Source organism: Erpetoichthys calabaricus, chromosome 1 (genome assembly GCF_900747795.2).
Source record: "Erpetoichthys calabaricus chromosome 1, fErpCal1.3, whole genome shotgun sequence".
NCBI classification, from domain to species: domain Eukaryota; kingdom Metazoa; phylum Chordata; class Cladistia; order Polypteriformes; family Polypteridae; genus Erpetoichthys; species Erpetoichthys calabaricus.
This window is the reverse complement of record NC_041394.2, coordinates 342,797,539-342,813,265: the sequence shown is the minus strand read 5'-3', so window position 1 is coordinate 342,813,265 and position 15,727 is coordinate 342,797,539. Positions and strand designations below refer to the sequence as shown.

The 15,727-nt window shown below is 39.1% G+C and overlaps 1 protein-coding gene across 1 annotated transcript in view; it reads right to left on the bottom strand.

Moving 5' to 3' along the window:
• Positions 1–4,556: 4,556 nt before the first annotated feature.
• LOC114665162 (zinc finger protein 791-like) overlaps positions 4,557–15,727 on the bottom strand; it is a 44,268-nt gene continuing 33,097 nt past the window's right edge. The window contains exon 5 of the mRNA XM_051934829.1: positions 4,557–7,708. Coding sequence (XP_051790789.1) covers positions 6,183–7,708 — 1,526 coding nt within the window. The 3' untranslated portion in view covers positions 4,557–6,182. The remainder of the gene's footprint in view (positions 7,709–15,727) is intronic.

Sequence of the window (15,727 nt, the reverse complement as noted above, 5' to 3'; positions counted from 1 at the left end):
ACTGTCACCTCGATGAAGGTTTTCTCCACCTCTAAAGATGTTGCACTTTTCCTGCCACTCTTACCTCACTAAGAAAGTAGCTTAGCTATTCTAAAATTTAGAATGGATCTTAGACATTGAACCCCACCACAAAAATGTATTCAAGATTTGAGCAGTGAGGTGGGTGACTTTTGACTCCTTCTTCTCCCTTGAACTCACTCAAGAGCTTTTTTCCCCCCAGTCTGAATTCTAGTGTGTTTCTGAAGAGAACTCCTGCCATAGTATTGTTTTCCTCATTCCAAACAGAAATATGGCTTCACTGCTGTGTGAATTATTTTATGTCTCTGCACATCACCCCTCTGAAAGAATCGTTTGACACATTTGAAACAGCAAAATAGATTCTCACCTGTGTGAATCAAACTCTCTCTCTCTGAGGACCACTTCTGAAAGGGAAACGTTTACCACATTCTAAACAGCACAATGGCTTCGCTCTGTCACATTTCTGTCGGGATTAATTTCTCAAAAAAAGTTTAGTTTGCTTACTTTTCAAGACAGTATTGAGCCTCATTCTTGCATCCTGAAGCATGGCTGTTTAAGTGGAGTCACTTTGCACTGCTACTCTTTATATTCTCTTGGGTCCTGAATATACCAGCAGAATTTCAAAAGATATCTGGGCTCAAAATTAATTTGAATAAAATTTTAATTCAAAATTCAAAACATTCACCTCATATTTATCTTAGCAGATCAGTTTATGTATCAAGGGGTAAATATGACAAGTAAATATAAAGCTCTTTTTCAACAGAATTTTGCAGTCTGCATACATGGAAAAAAATAATATTTCATTACATTTATATAGCGCTTTTCTCACTATGTGAATAGATGACATTACCTAACTTTAAATTTTATTACGATGCGGTAAATATACAGACCGTAAAGACCTGGATATCGACACAAATCCATGAATATACATACACAAGTCTGGTGTGCAGGTCAGGTCTAGGAGCATGCACTGGTACAGCACGTTGCTCCACCTAGCGCACAACGAAAGTGCTTGGGATCCCAGTTGGCAACCCCCAAGGCAGACACAGTTCAGTCCCAGCCTCTGGAAATGACTATCTATTTAGGCATTATTTGGGCATCTCCTTGGCCTGGTCCAGCTACTTGGGTCCACAACAATGAGGACCCTGCGAGTCAGATCACACTCGGGGAATTGGGCCACATGGCCATACGTACTGTAACTGATGCTCCCTCACAATGCAGGTAATGTGCTTCATTCGGGAATCCAACAGCAACCACTTGTTCGACACAAAGTCAACCAGCATTACTTAAGGATTCTCCAAAGAGAAACAGTACCGAAGCTGTCCAGTCTTCATATTAGGTCACTGGATAGAGTCTATGTCTTGCAACCATAGAGCAAGACAGGAAGCATCAGGACTTTAAAAAGACTTGGACCTTCGTTCTTTTGCACAGATAATCGGGAGCACCACACACCCCTTTCCAGCAACCTCATGCTGCCCATGCTCTCTCAATTCATGTACTGACTTCATGGGAAGAGTTACCAGAGACACGAATGTTGCTGCGGAGGTAAGTAAACTTCTTGACGAGGCTGACACTATCTCCGTAGACAGACACACTGCTGATGGATGTACCCAAAAGATTATTAAAGGCCTGATCTTGGTTTTTATCCAGGACACTCACAAGCCCAGACATTCAGACTCCTCGCTCAGTCTCCCGAGAGACCCCATCAGAGTCTCCATTGAGACTGCAAAGATCACAGAATTGTCAGCAAAGTCGAGATCAGTGAATCGTTCTTCATCAACAGATACCCCACCACCCTACCAGACACGCAGTCCATGGAAGCACCCCAGAATCAATCGAGAAAAACACCTGCCTCCACTCTGCACAGCACTCACAGTACCAGTTTACAGGCCAGCCACGATATCCAGCAACTTTGGAAGTTTCAGGACGTCCCGCAGGAAAGCTTGTTCCACTGGGTTGAAGACTTTATGAAAATCAACAAAGGCTGCAAAGAAAGTCTGCCGATATTCGCATTTGCGCTCCATGAGAATGATCAGTGCTAGGATGTGGTTGATGGTAGACTTCTTAGACGTAAAACCAGATAGATAACTTTATTAATCCCAAGGGGAAATTCACACCCTGGTGATGGTCCAGTCTCTGGCTGGTAGGTGAGAAAGTGATCACTGGTCCTATTGAGGCTGACCCTAGAGAAGACCTGACCCGGCACCAAAAGCATTGTTATCCTCCTATAGTTGCCACAATCCTGGCAATCACCCTTCCCTTTTACAGAAAGGGGCAACAAGTTCGGCTTTCCAGTCAGTTGGGATGATGCCTGTCTTCCAAATGGAAGCAATGATTGCTTGCAATGCCAGGAGGACAGCTTTACCACCAGCCTGGAGCAGTTCACACAGATCCCTGCAGCCTTCCCTACCCTCAGCTGTTTTACCATCTTTGCAATCTCAGTGAAGCTGGGTGATTCACAGCTAATTGTAGGTTCAGAATTAAGAAACGTGGACCCAGAAATATCCAACGTCCCAGCCTGAAATTCAGCTTTAACACTGTAAATTACCAGAGCCTACAAAAAACTTGTAGATCCGACCCACCTTAAATCCGTTCACACCTCTCCACCAGCGTCTTTTGTCCTCTAAACGTGCTGATAAACACAAGCTGCCAGCAGCCGGCTATTCCATCCCCCCTTCGACTTCTCCCAGCTCATGCCTTGATTGATTATCTGGGAGTGGAGTTTTAGAGTGGAAATAATAGATTGTTATTTGGAACACACACATTTCATGTGTGTTCCGTTTCTACAGTAATCTGTGTAAACACATTGTTAAAACAGAAACTTTTTTATATTTTAGTAATAAATGTTACAAAATGTAGGCATAAACTATAGAATGTGTAAAGCCTGAGTTCCAAAGATCAAATAAACACTTTCACAAAAGCCTCAAGGACGATACAACAGTTGCCGTGGCGTACCGTGCTAAGATTTGCTTCTCAGACCGCAGCAGCTTTGACATGCCTCGCAGACCTGAGTTCGATTCCCTGCTGTGGATAAAGTGTTACTTTTTTTTTTTTCTTTTTAACCTCAAACGGACATAAAATTTATAAATTGGTATGCACTGTCAGTTAATGAGATCGTTATATTTTCATGTGGGATGCTCCTTTTAAAATATTTTTTTAACAATTGAGACTGCAATTAACATGACCAACTGTCCTTATAACTGTTATTTTTAAAACCCATAACACACAGACAGGCAGGCAGAGATATATAAATAAACAGGGAAGGCACATGAGTACTGAAAGAAAAAAAAAAGATCAACATGTGCGTTGTTCCTGCTGCACTGAATAAGTTCACGCACTTACATCCCCCCCCCGATCCGACTCTAAGGAACAGTGCAAGTACAGATGCAAACCAAGTGTATGTGTGTACTGTATAATATTAACAAAAAGAGCAGCTTACTACTGAAAACGGCAAATATAGGAGTGAGTGGGGATCGAACCGGGGACTCTTGATTACGCTTGGTTTGCGTCTGTACTTGTGCTGTTACTTAGAGTCAGATCGGGGGGAGGGGTGATGTTAGCGCACGTGAGCTTATTCGGTGCAGCAGGAACAACACAGATGTTGACCTTTTTTTTCTTTCAGTACATGTGCCTTCCCTGTTTATTTATATATCTCTGCATGTCTGTCTCTCTATTACGCACTGCTCTGTCTGCGTGTGTGTTATGGATCTTAAACATAACAGTTATAAGGACAATTGTTCATGTTAATTGCAGTCTCAATTGTTAAAAAAAATATTTTAAAAAGGAACATCCCACATGAAAATATAGCGATCTCATTAACTGACAGTGCATACCAATTTATAAATTTTATGTCCGTTTGTTACCTTTTTTTTTTCTTTTTAACCTCACTTTATCCCCAGCGGGGAATCGAACTGAGATCTGTGAGGCACGGCAAAGCTGCTACACTCTGAGAAGCAAATCTTAGCACGCTACGCCACAGAAACTGTTACGTCATCTTTGAAGCTTTTGTGAAAGTGTTTATTTGATCTTTGGAACTCAGGCCTTACACATTCTATAGTTTATGCCTACATTTTGTAACATTTATTACTAAAATATGAAAAAAGTTTGTTTTAACAATGTGTATACACAGATTACTGTAGAAACGGAACACACATGAAATGTGTGCGTTCCAAATAACAATCTATTATTTCCACTATAAAACTCCACTTCATTCCCAGATAATCAATCAAGGCATGAGCTGGGAGAAGTTTGTGCACGTTCTAAGTCGAAGGGGGGATAGAATAGCCGGCTGCTGGCAGTTTGTCTTTATCAGCACATTTAGAGGACAAAAGACGCTGGTGGAGAGGTGTGAATGGATTTAAGGTGGGCCGGATCTACACGTTTTTTTGTAGGCTCTGGTAATTATAGTGTTAAAGCTTGTATATGGTTGAGATGACAAAGTTCACTTTGACTTGGGCATTGATGATGTTTTTGCATCCTACGAGCAATTAAGCTTCAAATTTAACTTTGCATCAATGCAATTTTTCTACTACTTTCTAGCTCTTGAAGACTCAGATAGCATCTTCACAATTTTTAAAAACATTTTAAAGTCCTTTCCTTTCAAAGATCCTAGGGCACAATAGACAAAGGATATTTCATTTAACATTTCAGAAAAGGAATGGAAGACAGCCATGCACAGAACACACTTTAGCTGCATATGCACAAAGAAGTCATTTATTCAACTTAAAATCATCTATCGAGCACATCTATCACGCTTAAAACTATTCAAAATGTTTCCAGGGCAAGATTCAGGCTGTGACTGTTGTAATCTAGCTCTAGCCTCACTGGGCCAGATGTTTTGGGCGTGAACCAAATTAACATTGATTTGGAGAAAAATCTTTGAATGCTTATCAGACAGCTATGGTGTCACAATCACTCCTAACCCATTAACATCTGTGTGTGGTGGACTCCCAGATGGGTTTAACGTAGAGAAGGAGAAACAATTCATAATTGTCTTAACCTCACTATTAGCACATAGAATTGTCTTGTTCAACTCCAAGAATCTCAACCTACCACCTTTAAGTCAGTGAGGTAATTGATGTCCTATACTATTTGAAGTTTGGAAAGAAAAAAAAAAAAAAATCAAATTCTCACTCAGAGTATCTGTTCAAAACTTTTAAAAACATGGCAAGACCTACTCAATAACATTTTAGAATAACCTATATTGGGGAAAAGGATACACTTCTTTCCTTGCTGCTTCGAAGATTTGCTTTGTTGGCTGGATCTCCTCACTTTCTTTTGGGTAGGGGTTGAATTTTGGTTTGGTTAAGTTTGATTTGATTGTATGGATTTTTATTTAAGCCAGTTTGTTTATCTAACAGCCAATCTTTCCCAAAAATCTCATCCAGATACTTCTTAAAGGTTGTCAAGGTTTCTGCTTCAACTCCATCTCTCATAACTCTGTGTAAAAAAAGTGCTTCCTGGCTTCAGTCATAAGTTCACTTCCCCTTAATTTCCACTGATGTCCTCAATTACATAATTCAGCATTAACACAAAAGAATGTTGCTGGATCTACTTATCATTGCTTTTGAGGATTTTGAAGAGCTGGATTAAGTACCCACAGAGTCTCCTCTACTTGAGACTAAACAATTTTATTTCTCCGAGTCTGTCACAGTAGGACATGTCTAAGTCCTGGGATGCATTTGGTTGCTTTCCTCTGCACAGCTCCACATGCCATGTCTATTCCAGTTTTGTGTGAGTCCTCTTGGCATATCATTTAGTCAGTAATTCAGGATTTGTTGCATAAATGCAGCAGTACATGATCTTCTCATTATCTTCAAGTGATCACTGGACTACGTCCGGTCCTTTTAATTTCTTGCTTAAGCTACATTTTTGTGGTCAGTTTTGTTCCACTGTGACAACACCAGAAACAGTGCATATATGGACTGACAGCACATTGAAAAATCATCTTCTTCTGAAGATTTTACACTATGGCTAGCACCATCAACTATGCTACTGCAGAGACAGGTGTTGGGTACCTTTTTATCCTGGGAGACCCATGGCCAGTATGAGTTACTCCTTGGGTCCTTTTTATACTATAATCGTAGTTTTGCCTTGGTGAGGTTCAGTATGGATTTTGTACAATGAAGCCCACCATGTGAAGGTACGCATGAAGACTACAGTAGTTATAAAGGTGACTTTTTGGCTTCCTTCACCCTCCTTTCTCCTTTCTTCCTTCTACTCATTCCCTTTTGTAACATACTTCTCAGGGCTTCTTTCTCTCCTGTGTGTATTCTAGTGTGGCTTAGAAGATTACTCTGGCTACGAAATTTTTTGCCACATTCCAAACAGCAAAATGGCCTTTCTCCGGTATGAACTCTAGTGTGGCCCTGAAGATTACTCTTGGTACGGAATGTTTTTCCACATTCCAAACAGCAAAATGGCTTTTCTCCGGTGTGAACTTTATTGTGGGTCAGAAGATTACTCTGGCTACGGAATTTTTTGCCACATTCCAAACAGCAAAATGGCTTTTCTCCAGTGTGAAGTCTAGTGTGGCTCTGAAGAGAACCCTTGGTACGGAATGTTTTTCCACATTCCAAACAACAGTATGGTTTTTCTCCAGTATGAATTGTAGTGTGGGTCTTAAGACTGCTAATATTTGAGAATTGTTTGTCACATTCAGAACACCAAAACATCTTCTCTTCAGTGTGAATTTTTTTGTGACTCTGAAGACGTTTCTTGTCATAGAATCGTTTTCCACATTCAGAACAGCAATATGGTTTCTCTCCAGTGTGAATACTTTTGTGACTCTGAAGACTTCTCTCGTCATAGAATTGCCGGCCACATTCTAAACAACTGAACAGTTTCTCTCCAGTATGAAATCTTGTGTGTTTCTGCAGAGTACTGATGTTACAGAATTGTTTGCCACATTCCAAGCAGCGATATGGTTTTTCTCCAGTGTGAATTCTTTTGTGGCTCAAAAGACTGGTGGTACATGAGAATCGTGCACTACACTCCAAACATCCATAAGGCTTTTCTCCTGTGTGAATTCTTTTGTGGTACTGAAGATGACTCTTGCAACGAAACCGTTTGCCACATTCATTACAGCAATAAGGTTTCTCTCCAGTGTGAACTCTTTTGTGGCGCTGAAGTTGGGTACTCCCACGGAATTGTTTGCCACATTCCAAGCAGCAATATGGTTTCTCTCCAGTGTGAATTCTTTTGTGACTCTGAAGACTTCTCTCATCATAGAATTGCCGGCCACATTCTAAACAGCTCAACAGTTTCTCTCCAGTATGAAATCTTGTGTGTTTCTGCAGAGTACCCATGTTACAGAATTGTTTGCCACATTCCAAGCAGCAATATGGCTTTCTTCCAGTGTGAATTCTCTTGTGGCTCAGAAGACTGGTATTACATGAGAATCGTGCACCACATTCCAAACAGCAATAAGGCTTTTCTCCTGTGTGAACTCTTTTATGGCATTGAAGATGACTCTTGCAACGAAACCGTTTGCCACAATCATTACAGCAGTATGGTTTCTCTCCAGTGTGAACTCTTTTGTGTCGCTTAAGTTGGGTACTCTCACGGAATTGTTTGCCACATTCCAAGCAGCAATATGGCTTCTCTCCTGTGTGAATTCTTTTGTGGCTCTGAAGAGAGCGCTTGTGACAAAATAGTTTGCCACATTCGGAACAGCAGTGAGGTTTCTCCCCTGTATGTAGTATAAAAGAAAAAGAGAAAATTAAAAAAAAAAAAAAAAAAACAGCTTAAATTTCACTCCACTTCCCTATGGTTCACATTAAATCAAACGTTAAATAAATTCTGACCAAAATAATGAACAACCTTTTATAAGCATAAGCAAACTTAAGTTAGTTTGCACTTGGAAAGACCACTACAAATTACAAATACTCAGCACATGAGTATAATGACAGTAGCCAAGAAGCTGAAACAATAAAATACAATTGATCGTGTGTCATAGATGCAACTGAAAAGACTGTTGGTCACATTTTGTGAACTATATTACAGACAAAAATCGGTTTTGTCATCATACTCTTAAATGTTGCAATGTTATATATTATTTAATTAATGTAAGTAAAAATTGAAAATCTTCAGTTATTACAATATGGAAGTGGGTTTTCAATTATAAAACAGAATACCAGGCCAATATGTGAAATGCACTCTTGACAATCAGAATGTGCCCTGACATTTTTCCACATGTACGCAAAAGCGACTTGACTCCAAGACATATACACAATTGCTTATGTAAAATCACTAAAGAAAAGCAGAGGGATGAACAAAGTTAAGTATGAATGTACAAGACTATATGAGCTGCAAGGGGTCATGGAGAAAAAATAGAAGCTGAGAAAACCCAGGATCAGGGCAGTTACATATGATACCAGGGCTGGTCAGCTTTGTGACACATGGCAACACACATAGGACTCATTGAGGAATGGCTGCACACTAGCTGCTCTCTCGGTTTCCCACCCATTTCTTTACAGCCTCTACCTTTATTTATTTTTTTTTTTAATTGATTTGCCACTGTATATTTATTAACTAAGTTAAGAATGTATCTACATACCTGTTCATAATGATATCCTCCCTTGGGTTTAATAACCTCTCCGAATTTAGTAACTCTGAGTCCAGTGTAGAAAATCATCAAGACTAGGCATGACAGCACCATGATGGCTGATTTCGGCCAGTCGTCTTTGATAACTACTGAGCTCAAAAATGTGTAAAAATGAAATGGCATACTCCAAATGTCATTGAAAGTAGTTATTTACAAGAGTGTTTGGATTTAAGAGCATACTTTAATACCCTTAATGCTCAGTAAAGCAAAGTTTCTCAAATTCTGTGATATTTTTTTAAGGGTTGGCTTGAATTAATAAAGTAAATAAATAACATGGATATACCTGGCCAGAGTTCGTCTAGCACAAGCAAGATCATGTTGCTGCCTGTTGAGCTTATCCATAAAATGGTATCTTTATTATAATTCAACACTTGTTACAGCACAAGGTTCTTGCCTCTGGTGCCGATAAGAGAAGGTTCCACTATGCTCTGGCCTTGCTAGGTGGAACAAAAACTCTTTTCTTGCTCGATTTATGCTGACACGACATACAAAACACTGTTTTGGTTTGGTTAACACATTTCAGCATTGGATGGCTTTGAAGTTAGTTTTCATACTGATTTGAGTTTCTTTACTGACCCACTTTTAAATAAAGCTCCTTCTGTGATCAGTCAACGTATTCCTCCGGTCTCTTCTGCTCTAGCTGTGGTCGATTCATTTTAAACTCAAACACATCTGCTAAAGAATTTTCTTTATCTTCTCAAACATCATAAATCTCTGTCAATGCTAATTTTATTTTTCTTTTCAAAGCACACTTGGTTCATACTTTCTTAGTACATCCTGACTGTTGTAAAAACATAAAATGATGTAATTGAACAAAATGTATGTGTGTAAGTACAGAAAATAGGACAGAATGATCAAACTTGTTTGTGTTTTGCGTACGTGACAAAAAGCATATATACTTTCTGGAAGTTTTCTTTCAATGATGTGTGTGACAAGAAAATATACCTTTAGGGTAAGGACTTTACCAATTGGAATAATACAAAATGAGTCAGGACACTATTTTTATTGCCTACGTGGTCAACGATCAGGAGACTAGAAAGCTATAAAAGAGCAAGGATATCTGCGCTCGAGGCAGATGAAGTGCGGTGTCCTAGGACTGTATTTCTCTGTCATTTTACCCTTGTCTGGTATGTATCAATAAAAGGTTTTTACTAATTTTAATTTTCTTCTCTGTCTTCAGTCACAAAAAGTGTCCACACTGTCAACCTGTTTCTCTGATCATAACGTTTCAACACTAATAATTCATCGTCATGTGTCTTAAATATGAGAAGCTCTCTGGCTACAAAATAAATTGAAGCACATGTTCCCTTCTCCAGATTATAATCTCCTCCATAACCACTGTAAGGTTATTTAAATACCAAGATATTACTGTTAATCCCCCTTTCTTAAAGACATCGCTGCACTCAATTTTCATGTGTTCTGTGAAAGGTTTAGCAATCCCTCCCTTCTCAGATTAGGATGAACACATGCATTTAAACTACTAGGGGGCTCTGCACCCTGCTCGCTTTGCTCACCTACCCCCGGTTTGGTTAACCGGATATACAATTTTAAAAAAAATGTTACATATACATTATTTTCACTTTTACTTTAAAACATTAGTAAAAACAATATTTGGAATTAACTTTTCTTCAAGGTCGCATTACATTTTGATTCAGTGTTTCGACTTACATCGTGACAACACAACAAATAACTGTCTGAGTGAATATCACTTCTTTCTCTAATAAATTAAATGGCTTTTTCGAATGCTTGTCCATGCTCTTTCTTCTTCGCTTAGTGATTGACGCGTCATCTAGAATGTATAAAATTATTGTCCTGATAAAATTTATAACAGCTGAGAGCGCAGGAAGTGTCTCAGTGTCTGACAAAAGCATTTACACGTCTGAGGTTAGAGGACCGTGGTCTTGTTTGAAAATGGTTATAAGTAGGGTGTGACTCGAAAGAATCTCATGTTCAAAGTCTCCGTCTCACGGGACTTCATAACACGCCAATGTTATTGGAGTCTTATTTCTCACTGGCAACACAAATTAGACGATCTACAAGTCCCCAAATTAAAGTTTAAATCCAAACAATATATTCGATCTCTTTTCGCTGTTTCGTTATGTCACCGAGTAATAATTTCCGTTTGTTTGCGCTAATGCGATCTTTACTATCCTTTTTTTGAGACTTTCGAATTTTCGTACTTCCATTATCTCTAACCTGCTCTGCATGTGTACCGTGCCAACATTTTTTACTTCTTTACAACGTTCTACTTTGTCATCTACTCTTTGTCTTTTATTTCCGGCCCTGGGCGTGGTTAAATCTCTTGGCACAAAGACTCGTCTCGCGGGACATGTAAGTGTCTCTACGAGAAAATCACTTCTCATTTCCTTCCAAGATTTTTTTTTTTTTTTTTATAATAGGGAGATGTGAGCACAATGTTAAACCCTTACCACTCCTTTCAATTATAATAATGTTCTCAATGATGGCTGGCGGCCCATTTCTTTTCAGCAATGGTACACACCTCGAAATACGGCACAGGAGTTCATTAATTGGGGGACAACAGAACTATCATCAGCTGTTCAGCTCTCAGATCAGAAGGGCTTGTAAAATTTACTGCGAATCAATTTTAATTCAGATCAACCTATCTGGGACTGCATGAGTTGATTGAATTCAGTGTTCTGAAGCCAGCTAATTCACTTGCGTGAAATTGCACTACAGTAAACTGGAATTCATTCTAAATTCCAGGATCATCAAATCTCTCTTTTTGGAACAGATCCTGGAAGTGATTGCATTTGTCAGAAGTGCATGTACCACCTGCTTCAGCATGCATTCAGGTCACATACCTGACAGTATGTGTTGCACCGGTAGTCTATTCTTCTTCATCACTCTCATGAATCAGACATTTCTAAACCCTCCAAGTCTTTATCGCCTTCTGCTCATGACCAAAGTGACAACTCCCTCCACAGCATCACTTGGATTAGGTGTATGTCCTGATTGTCACAATCACAAATGCTCCCTGAGAAACTCAATGCACAGGCCTAGCACACCAATGATCAGAGGAAAACCAGCACCATGTACTGACCACCAACTACACTAAACACACTTCTTCATGAAAGAAAAGAGCAAACAATGCAATGCCATGAAGAAAAGTAAAAGCTACAAACATGGCATGACAAAGCCCTGAAAATACAGCCACCAAGCAACATGCTTACAATCGGTCCCATCAACGTGCCAGGCTCAAACCCCCAATACAGACTGACCCCATCCTAAACACACTCCCTGGATTCAAACAGATCAACTACTAAGCGCGGAGAACCTAAGCCTCAATGGAATAAAATGAACTGCGATATTTATAGTGTGTACAGCACTTTTAAGTGAGTAAAAGTAATTAACAACTTTTATTGTTTTTAGCTGGTAAATATTTCTTCAATCCCTCTGTTTAATGAGTCAGTACTAATACTAGACTTTGATGTCAATGCAGATTCAAGAAAATGTACCTTTGGATGGGTCAACTCCGAATCATCTTTATAACTGAAATAGTAGTAGTAGCCCAAACCAAGCCCCACACCCACCACGCACCCTTATTGTGGATGTATTCCATGGTCCATGCACATGAGTCTGACAGTTCTAAACCCTAACAATTTAGGCACAAAGCCTACCTTCCCCCTACACCAATCTTTACATTATACACCCTTATGAAGTACTCAGATAAACACTTTCCAGACTGGAAAATACCAATGTATTTCCTACAAACTCTTCACAATTTCTTTGACGCAAACTCTGGTCATGATTGACCTCATGGCTACATTTTCCATTCCTTTTTATCTGAGGCGCAGAGGAACACATACCTAAGTGTCAACAGCTCCTTATCTTTGCCATCCATGACAGCCCCTAATTCGTAATCCCCCAAGAGTTGGTGCCTGTGTACATTGATTTCATAATCAACTTGATTATGCTGGTGGACTTCACTCCATTCAATTCCCCGTTATTTCAGTATTGAAGGGTCCATGTGTTCAACTTGTGACTAATAAAAATACTGGCTAACTAGAAATACAAATTGGCCGATACTAAAAGTTATGAGCAAACTCATAAAATATCCTGTGTATATCTTAAGAAAAACATTGTGAAAGTGAGTGCAAGGTACAGCTAATGACTGTTCTTTCACATTCAGATGTCACTTTCTTTGTCTTAAAACAGTCACAATTTTACTAGAAAGGTGATAAGAGACCCAAAACCCTAGTTATTACATAGAACACTGTAAACACAGCCATAGTGCTATTTACCCATTTGTTTTTTTTTTTTCTGTAAAAAGGTTTCATCATGTTCTCTTCAAACATTTTGCCATACAATCAAGCAGAATGCACATCCTCTCCTTATTGATGTTCACCATTTTCTGTTGAGAACAAATTAACTGAAAATCGCTCTTGGCACTATGTTCAATGTCATCTCCATCTGAATTTATAACATTTTGAGTACCTCTGCATCAGAATGTATCTCTGGTCTACAATAGTGGCAGCACAGTACATGGTTTCTGTGTAAATCTTAATGAAATGATTGCTTACAGCCAAAACTTGTACTCCTTTTTGACTCCAAAGTCAATGTGACAGTTTAGTCAACAGCCATTTTAGTGCATTAACTGACTGAATCACATTGGATGCTAAGACTTCATATTGACAAATTTTTCTTGTCAATTTTTAAAACAGGGCTAGGAATGCAATTATATTATGTTCTCAATCCAGACCCACTGATTAGAAGTTAGAGTTACAGGTAACTCAAAATCAGCAGCATAAACCCCCAAAAGCTCTCTGCTGATCCAGCAAACTTTGCGGCATAAAGAAGGTGCTACTACATTGAGCACAGTGCTAACTCAAAGTGCTTTGACTCAAGGACCACTTCACTAAAGTCAAAGCTAACAGCATCATTGAAACCCAACAGTTAAAATATACTGTAATTCTACATTACATTCCACACATTTATTAAAGATATTTATGTGATAAACAATAACATTAAAATCCGATGTTGCTAGATTTGAATTTCAAGGTCCCAGACTTCAAACAATGAAACTGTATTTAAAAATATTTAATGAACATCTTACTGAAGAAAAGGTCACAGGTATAAATGAAAGTTGCTGTAAAAGTCAAACTAGCATCTTGCCTGCATTATTGTTCATTGCCATTTACCACTATTAGCTACAGTTGTGCTTGAAAGTTTGTGAACCCTTTAGAATTTTCTATATTTCTGCATAAATATGACCTAAAACATCTTCAGATTTTCACTCAAGTCCTAAAAGTAGATCGATCTATCTATCTATCTATCTATCTATCTAAAGAGAAACCAGTTAAACAAATGAGACAAAAATATTATACTTGGTCATTTATTTATTAAGGAAAATGGCCAAGTATAATATTTTTGTCTCATTTGTTTAACTGGTTTCTCTTTATCTACTTTTAGGACTTGAGTGAAAATCTGATGATGTTTTAGGTCATATTTATGCAGAAATATAGAAAATTCTAAAGGGTTCACAAACTTTAAAGCACAACTGTAAACACACTTGAACACGACTCACACCAGAGTTCTCTAATAACATGTTAAAACGTCCGTGTTTGTTGGCGAGTCTCAGTGAAAAGATTTTTTGCAGCCTCATTTCTGTAACTCATCCATTGTGCATTTGATATGAGAAAGGCATTTGATATTACTGATCTCATTGTTAGAGTCATTATTCATAATTTAATATTTAATTCTTGGAAATATGTAATTATTTCTTTGGATATCCAGCAGGGCCATGCACCTAGTAAAAGGCCCTGTGGGCTCGTATTTTAGCATTTACTCCGATTATATTTTTAAGTTTTCCTATTGTCACATTTGGGGTATTAGTTCCATTAAAAAGTAGTTTAAATAATTAGATGTGGCAATTACATCCTTACAACCCATTCTTTTTAAGTATTAATAAATATCAGAAGGAAACAATTATGTATGCTAATAGAGCTGTATGTCTGTACTTACGTATGTATGTTAGTCCTGTTTTGAAAACCAAAAGATGAGAAAAATCCAAAATTCATGATAAGTCCTCTAGAAACCCTGAATTGGGGGAGCTTATTGAACTAACCCACATACAAATATGTTAGAAACTTGAAATTTGGCATGAGTATAGTATGTATGCTTATTTAATTTAATACATAATAAAGAAGAAATCATTTCCTATTAATGAGAAGCATTAATAAGACGACATCCATGTCCACACCTCCGTACGCCGAAGTCCCTAACATGCCTACAACCGAGGTCAAAGGGATCACTGGGCCGGAATGCACTCCGTGTGTCATCACGTGACCAGACCGACTGGTGTAAAAATAAAGTTTCACTAACATCTTTCTCAGCACTTCACAGAGGTGGTGGGACTACGGCCTGATTGTCCCATTGGTCCTGCTACTCCCCCTCCACACCAAAGCCATATAAGGGCGCCTGGTTTGTCGCGTCGCTCAATCAATCTTATGCTCTTCATATGCTCGGATGCTCAGACAGAGAATATCAATTGCACTATTCACATTTTTAATTTAGTGTTGCCATTCATACAATTATTTTTTAGTTGTTTTTCCTTTCTTATATTTTTTAATATTCCATTATTATTTATCCTTTTATGTTGGTTTCAAAGGGCAGCACGATGGCGCAGTGGGTAGCGCTGCTGCCTCGCAGTTGGGAGACCTGGGAACCTGGGTTCGCTTCCTGGGTCCTCCCTGTGTGGAGTTTGCATGTTCTCCCTGTGTCTGCGTGGGTTTCCTCCCACAGTCCAAAGACATGCAGGTTAGGTGGATTGGCGATTCTAAATTGGCCCTAGTGTGTGCGTGTGTTTGTGTGTGTCCTGCGGTGGGTTGGCACCCTGCACGCCTGACAACGTCGGCTGGGGAGGGGGCATGCTCCTAATGATATGACTGATGGTCTCCTGGGGGATCTCCTCCCAAATCTGGCCCTGGGCATCACTGAGCTCCTGGACAGTCTGAGGTGTAACCTGACAGTGTTGGATTGACTGTCCTATTGGTCAGGCAAGTGAGTGTGGAGGCCAGTCAATGGTATCAATTCCTTCTTCATCCAGGAACTGCCTGCATACTCTCGCTACCTGAGGCCAGGCAT